The sequence below is a fragment of the Penaeus vannamei genome, chromosome 11 (assembly GCF_042767895.1).
Source record: "Penaeus vannamei isolate JL-2024 chromosome 11, ASM4276789v1, whole genome shotgun sequence".
In the NCBI taxonomy this organism is placed as follows: Eukaryota; Metazoa; Arthropoda; class Malacostraca; order Decapoda; family Penaeidae; genus Penaeus; species Penaeus vannamei.
In genome coordinates this window covers 32127803-32135780 of record NC_091559.1, presented here as the reverse complement: position 1 = coordinate 32135780, position 7978 = coordinate 32127803, and the positions used below count along the sequence as shown (strand labels likewise).

The window sequence follows — 7978 nt, the reverse complement described above, 5'->3', positions numbered from 1 at the left end:
AGCATTTTTTTCTACTTTCACGAAAATGCAGTAATATGAATACAAGAATAGAAGAATTGGATTGGGCATTCCCCAACCACCTGAGTGAAATAAGATCAGTAAAATCTTCACCATTAAGAAATTTTCTCTCGACTAACACTCACAAGGCATTCTCATTTCTATCTCATTTTTTCTATACTTTCTTGACTAACTAAAAACCAATGGGCCATTCTTCAAACAGTTAGAAATCATTACTCACTCCCCTTTTCTGGCAAAATATATGAAAATAAAAAAATAAAAAGGATATTGGTGTTGTGCAAGGTGTCTAAAATGAATAACATTTATAAAATTTGTAATCTTTATTTTTATAACAATTTATAATCCTTGTTTCTTCTTTACAATGAGAATAATCTTTATATCTTTAATTTCCAGAAAAAAATGAAATAAATCTGTAAAGTGAGATGACAGATTTTTTTTTTTACCATAATATATCCTAACTACATCAGAAAATCAAATAACTTTTCTTTATGACTCCAAAATATAAGTTTAAACATTTATATTTTTTGTGCTTTCAGCAACTTGTTTTTTTTTAATATTACTGCACTGAGCTACATGTTACAAAAGGTTTTATGCATCACTCAGCGCATTCCAAACATTTCAAAGTTGAATACATATTCAAGCTTTTCATCTCAGACATTGAATAAGCATACAGTAATATTTTTCTTGTGCAGAAATAAACACCTTAATTATTGCTGTAGAGTTTTGAACACCTCGTAACCAAAATAAAATGACATACAAACAATATACATACCCAAGCCTGTATATCTGAGTATACATTTGCACGTATACACATGTATGCAATATATACAGATGGTTTACATGTGTACTTTTTACATGTTCGTGCATGGGAAAAAAAGGACATGTGCACGCATACACACACGCATGCGCGTGCGCACTCACTCACTCACTCACCCACTCACTTACTCACTCACACACACAGGTTTTACAATTATTTTCCTTTATATCCATATCCTATACACTATGAACAACTTAGACTCTTTCAGAGAACTTCCTACCTAGTAACACTCTCCAAAATTTATTCCAATAAGGCACAGACTATCACGGCCTGGTGCTGGGCCTCTTTCAGCAGCTCCTTTCCTATATAGAATTCTGTGTAATGCCATCTTCAGAGAAATAAACAGAAGTACCTGTACAATCAAACATTTACATTACATTTCACTGTACAACTTAAGAAAAATCATGATCACAGTAGGTTTTCCCTTCTTTGAACAACTTTTCATCACATGAAAAGTATTGGTTGTGTCAGCACATGCAGGGACAATCTAGATGCAAAAAAACAAAACCTTACTACCTAACAACTATGAAAGCCCGAGACTGTTAAAGCCATTCCATAGGAGGGTTGCTGACCAGAAAATGCAATTCTGGCCATAAACACTAATAGGTTCTTCCATCACAGATGATTTGGTCAATCACCATTGCAGCACCATTCAAATCAACACCCGGAGTAAGATGCACCTATGGTTTATAGTGAACAAGCACTTGAGTCACTCTACACCTAAGCTTCTGTCTGTGTGGAAGAGGTTGTCAGGTCTGCTTCATTGTCACTTGGAGGTGTCTCTGGAGGTCCAGGAAGCAGCAGTCTAGGTGGGCCTTGTGGCCTTGACGGAGAATTGGCTACCCTCAGTACTGCCACAGCATCCTCTTCTTCTGTGAGATTAACACTACTCACTAACTTTTGCCTCTCCTTGCTTACTCCAGACCCACTAACACTCGTCACAAACACATTCTGGTAGGAACTGCAGCCAGGGCCAGAGAAGCCTATAGTAACTGGCCTGTGTGGCACAGTAACTTCATTACCCTGCTGAACACTGGACCGAGAAGGAGCACTTACATACACATTTTGGTGACTTACGGATCCTGATGGTGAAGTAACATACAAGTTCTGATGTGACCTTAACACAGAGGGTGAACTTACATACAAGTTTTGGTGGGATCTTGTACCTGATGTAGAAGATATTGCCAGATTTGGATGTGAACTTGACTCATTCCCTGAACTTACAAAACTGGGCACATATATATTTAACTGAGTCTTTGCTTCCCGATTCTCAGTTAGCAGAGTATGAGATCCTTCACTTCCATCTGAGGATTCCATCTCCGGTAGGTAAGTCCCACCAGCCACATTCACATTCACAGCCTGATGTTCTGGAACAACAGTTGTAGGCGTTCCTGGGACCTGGTAAATAGGTGGCTCTGGGGGACTGCCACACAGTGAATAGGAGCCTGGTTCAAAGACTGGTGGGTATTCCATGCCTGGGTAGTGTGGAAGGATCTGAAAGGAAGTATTTTAAGAGTAAGCTTAAATATGAAATCTCTTAATTTTTTACTACCGTGAGAAGACTTCATAAAAATAATGACTTTGTTAACATTTTGAAGGGCGCATACAGGGACACAAGAAGCATAAAAGACTATATGCATTGTGTATAGTAAAAAATTAACTTGCAAACCTCAAAGAAAGAAAGAAACCGAGTTAGAATCCAATGACTTCTTTCCTTTCAACTGGACATCTTGTTTCATTTTACCTGCCAAAGTTCTAAATTACAGGAAAAGAGGGATCATAGACAATCTCTTTACACTGAATTTCTAATATGAAATGAGTTTTCAGTAGCTAACTGTTGACAGTTCATGGCTGCAAACAAAAACTAAAGGAATGAACCCTACCTTCTGCTGCCGCAATTTGCCTGTCTTTGCCTTCATAAGTGAGCTGTACTGGTGAGCTGTGATTGGTATGGCTTGTGTGCCAGTACTGGTGCTAGATGATGCACACATTAGTGGTGGAATACTGGGGGAGAAGGGGGTTGTTGGCGAGGATGGGGGTGAGGAGAAAAAAACGTCACGGGGTGACAAGATGCCCGGAGTTCTGCGTTGTTTGCCTATCATGGAGACTCCCATAGCAGGCTGTGGGATAGAAAGGGAAGTGTTACTGTCTCACACCTGAGATGCCTCATGGGTGAAGTTCATTCACGTCTATGGAAATCATGAATCATATTTGTGTGAATCCACTCAATGATTACATCACTTTATCACTTTTGGGAACTGAAACATTTTGATAAGACAGGCACACATGCCCTTTTCCTTACCTCTCAACAGAAAGCATATGGCAAAAAAAAAATAATAATAATAAAAAAAAATAATAATCCAATTATGATTGTCCCTGATATAATACATTTTGTATTTTAAATTTTCCATAAAACAGGCCACTAATTTTTTTAAAAATTAACAAAACTTTTAGCAGGTCTTACCTTGAGAGGTGTTCTGAGTGCATCACTCTCTTCACTATGTGTGCGAATGGTGAGGTTTGGAACTTGCTTGGAAGTCCTTGCCTGGCCTGCCCCAAGGCTCAGCCCCAACTGTCCAAGACTCTGTCTCTCAGGTGATGCCAAGATCTGAGGGGAGGGGTAGCTTGGCAGTGAAGATGTTGACCTCGTGGAGGATGAGCCACTGAGACCAGAAGATGATGGTGGAGGCAGTGTAGAGGCACTGGTAGAGAGAACTGTACCAGAGGGGAGAGTGCGCTCACTGGGTGACAGAAACTTGGTCCTGGGTGGTACCTCTGGGCGAGGGGTGGACTGCATCCTTAGGGGTTCCCTTGGTTGTCTCTTTGGAGACACAACTGTGACCTTTGCTTCATTACCTTCTCCAAGGATATGAGGCTTACTACCTGTGGGGACGGACTCGGTCAAATTTGTCAAGTCGCTGGTGTAAATCTGTGATGTGTGAGGATCTAAGCTCAACTCAAAAGTAGCTTTCATAGGGTCCACCCTGTTGCGCATCTGAAGGGGATGGTAGAGTGCAGTCTGTTTCAGGCGGTCTGAGGCTGGAGCTTCTCCTGAGCCAGAGCGGGTTCTCCCATCTTTTTTCTCTGGGGATGCACGGCATATTAGTTTCTGTCTGGAGTGATCAGACCGTAGTGAGCTGATCCAAAGTTTTTCTGGAGAGCCTTCACGGTATTCTTCTGAGGCCAGTAAACTGCTGGTTGACCCATGTGAGCTTCGTGTGGGTGTGTGTAGTGGAGATATAGGTGGGGAGAGAGCTCTTGGTCGAGAAGAGGCCAGGCAATCCAGGGAGCCTCTTCTTGGTGATTTGGGTCGTAAGGGGGACTCCCCTCCAACACTGCCTCGCCTGCCACTCAAGTCCAGCTTGGAAGGGCTGGAACGACCACTTGGGGGTGGTGTGCCACTCCAGCGTCCATTGCCACTTCTGCTGGGGCTTCTGCTTGGGCTGGCACGTGTATCTAGGTCTACTGAGGAGGGCCTGGCTGGCATGTGGTGGCTACTGGCACGTGTAGGCAGCATATAGTGTGGGTACTGGCGTTGTGTTGCTTCTGTTGATGCAGCATTTACGTCCTGCACTCGCTGCTCCACAATGGAAACGTATACATCTTGGCCAGCCTCCTGCCCCATGGAGAGACTTGCCTTTTTCAGCACTCCCTCAGGTGGATGCATCACTTCATACTCCACGTCCTCTCTGCTGTCCTTGGGCTTGGGTAGGATTTTTGGCTTTGGCTGTTGCTGTTGATTTTGATGGTTTTGGTACTGTTGTTGGTGTTGTTGTTGTTGTGCAGGCTGACCATTTCTGCTTGTAACTTGCCGGCGTCGCTCCAAAGTCAGAGATGCTGGCAGCTGCCGCAAGCGGTCACGTAGGCTGTTCTTGCGGGTGACCCTGCGGGCAGTACTGGCATCTGCCACACTTGAAGTATCACCCTGTGGTGTCCCTGACAGCTCTGTCCGGGCACCGCCACGGAGGTCACCCGTCGAAGTGCTCCTGTTGCCACTTTCACTCACTCGTCTGCACAAAGATAGATCAAAATAAACCCTACATTTGGCTACCATACCTCACATTTAATGAGCAAATAAATGCTTTTGGGGGACCATATTTTTGCCAAAATCAAATTTAACCTAGTCTCTTTCACTCTTCCTTAAATACTGTAAATTATCAGAATTTACATGAGAGAAAGAGCCAGCGAATAGTTGATAACGATATGGACAAATATGAATGTAAAAGTGACAAGAAAAGCCATTGGAATTTTAAGGGAAAGAAGTTCGTAAGGTACACTTTACAAGACAAAGCAAGGGTGATTGAACAGCAGTGCTTGAAAATTATTGGTGATAATCCCCCTCTCCTTATCACATATTAAAGGATTATGATTTCCATACCCTTTTCATTTCTTTCACTTAATTTCATATAATGATATTTGAGAATGATGAACAAAGAAATTAGTTTTTTACTCTCAAACAAGTAAAACTGCATGGATTTTTTCCCATTACCTTTATTAATCACATTTAGCGAATTTCACATTTGAAAAGATATTCTTAGTACTAATTACATGCCAAATGTCAGACCTGCTGTACATCTTGCTTACTGTCCTAATTGTACAAAAGTATATCACAGAAAACATCCCACCTGTAGCTCCTATAAGATGCAGTAGGCACAGGTTGGTTGAGTGTATCACGTGATGACTGCAGGAACTTGAGTCCCTGGCCTTTAGCTGAGCCGAGTGTGGAGGTGATGGAGCTGAGGGGCTGAGAGCGCACATGGGGCCCTCGGGCCGGACTGGCTGAACCCCCCCGCCAAAGGGAGCTGCTCAACTCTTTGGTTGGGGATATTCTGTCATTGTGAGATATTTCATGAGAACATAATATTAATATTAATATGTTAAAAGCCATATAAACAGAGACTAGTACTAATGACAAAACAAAAATATAGAAAAATAAAAATATTAGCAAATACAATAAACACAGAATAAATCTAAGAAATAACAAAAGCAAATGACAATACACGAACAGAACAAACACAAAAACCATAAACCATAAACCTCACATCCACCAAGGGGGATCAACATACAAAACAAACTCTATTTACATGTAAAGAGGAAAAGAAAAGAACACAAAAAATAACAATAATAACAAAGAGGGTAGAACTCCATGGAGATAACGTGGCTTGGTGTCTTGAGGACTCACTCACTGAAGAGGACCTTCTTCATTGTATCAGCAGCATCAAGGATAAACAGAAATAGAACACTGGATCTTTTCCTTTTTTATTCTTCATAATACAAATATCCAACAGAGTTTAAAACTGGCTTAAACACGATAACAATATATAGTACCACAGATACATTTTTTTTGTCCTGGGTGGGCAAAGGAAACCCCATTTAATACATAAACTCCTCTCAAAGCATTATAGCTCTGACACAAATCAACTGTCTACAAAACCAAGAAATATATATACAAGCCAATACCTACAAGAAGTATCAATATATATTCCAAACCATTAACAAGCTCATTTTGAGGTAATGTGAGAGAGCAAGAAAAGTTTTGATTTTCTAGCCAATATAAATTTAATACTGGTGTCTTTTAACTTGTCCAACTCACTAAGCAGTTGCACAAGAATGATTACAAAGTTATATAATATTAGAAATAAATTGTCACTATGTCAACTGAACAGATATATATATATACTCCTTTCACTAAAAATAAATCATATAATACATGAAATAGTAATACTCACAAAATACTGCTCTTTTCTAGATATAAACAATATACAAAAAAATGCAGTGATAACAAATAATTCCAAAAATTATCTTACAAACTCCCCATTTATCACAAATGCTAACAATTACTACAATTTTATTCTATACTGCAATGATAAAAATACTGAAAACTGATAACTGAATTATTTATTTATTGGAAAATTTTCTATTACCTTCGAAGATAAATCAATCATACACTGGGAATAAAGGCAAATTTGATAATGTAGCCACAATAAAGGCAAACTATCCCACATAATCAAAATCAATCATTTCTAAAAATGAGCTGGTAAAAATATTTCCTTTAACTTCTACTCCTAAACACACTATTTTTCAGTGATTAGCTAATTACAGTGCTTGCTCTTTCACTATCAACACGTAAAAAAGCTGAGAATGAGGATACAATTTGTTTTTAAACTCAAGCAAATGTCTCCAATGCTTTCTGTAATAAAAACTGGCTCAGGTAATACCTGCACAATTCCTCTCACTGTTTTGGCTGGAAAATATAACAAAATTGCCAAAGATACTGTCCTGCCTAGTCAGTTGTTCCCACACTGTTATGCCAAGGTTCCACTTGCCTCATCAGACTCTGAAACCAATAATATTACCCTTTTGGCCAGACCTAGATGAACAATCTGGGAAGCTAGGGGACTCTGACCTAAAGTATATTTTGCCCACATCCTATCATTATTTGTGGAAAGGGACGATGAAAGATCCATCTTAGATGTTTGTTAAATATCAACACCTACTTATAACACTATCAAAAACATATTAAGGCCAGCCTAGACAAGGCAAGCTTGTGCATGTATCCAAAACAGGAGGCTAGGCAGCCAGATATGGCACTAGGACCAGGCCTGAGTCCAACTAGTGGAAACTGAGCTTTATTTCCTTTAAGTCCTGAGAACCAGGTAACAAGGAACAACACATATATACAAAAAGAGTAACCCTCAACATTGATGTGAGCCGCAAAACAAAGTCATCATATTAATTCAAGTGTCACTTAAATAGAAGGAGATCTATTTGTTATTAGGAGAATCAAAAGACTAAATTTCAAAAATAAACAAAGAAAGCAATCAAGACACTGATATAATAAGCAAAAAATCCACTTTCAATACTGTGCTCCTTGTTAAAGCAATGCCACCAGAATATACATATATCTAAATATTACTTATTGTCATTTGTGAACATCAAAAACACGTGGTTGCCACACCAAGATTGTTACAAAAATAAAGGTGTATATACTGTGTATGTAAGCCCAGGCAAAGCATACCCTCACAAACTTCAATATTGTGTGTGTGTGTGTGTGTGTGTGTGTGTGTGTGTGTGTGTGTGTGTGTGTGTGTGTGTGTGTGTGTGTGTGTGTGTGTGTGTGTGTGTGTGTGTGTGTGTGTGTGT

The 7978-nt window shown here is 39.8% G+C and overlaps 1 protein-coding gene across 4 annotated transcripts in view; it reads right to left on the bottom strand.

Moving 5' to 3' along the window:
* Nucleotides 1–319: 319 nt before the first annotated feature.
* The window catches only part of cnk (connector enhancer of ksr), a 24222-nt gene continuing 16563 nt past the window's right edge, over nt 320–7978 (bottom strand). For all 4 annotated transcript variants that reach the window (XM_070127237.1, XM_070127239.1, XM_070127240.1 and 1 more), the window contains 4 exons: nt 5461–5664; nt 3300–4845; nt 2719–2955; nt 320–2329 (listed from right to left, as the gene is read on the bottom strand). In XM_070127237.1, the coding sequence (XP_069983338.1) occupies nt 1556–2329; nt 2719–2955; nt 3300–4845; nt 5461–5664 (2761 nt within the window). In that variant the 3' untranslated portion in view covers nt 320–1555. The remainder of the gene's footprint in view (nt 2330–2718; nt 2956–3299; nt 4846–5460; nt 5665–7978) is intronic.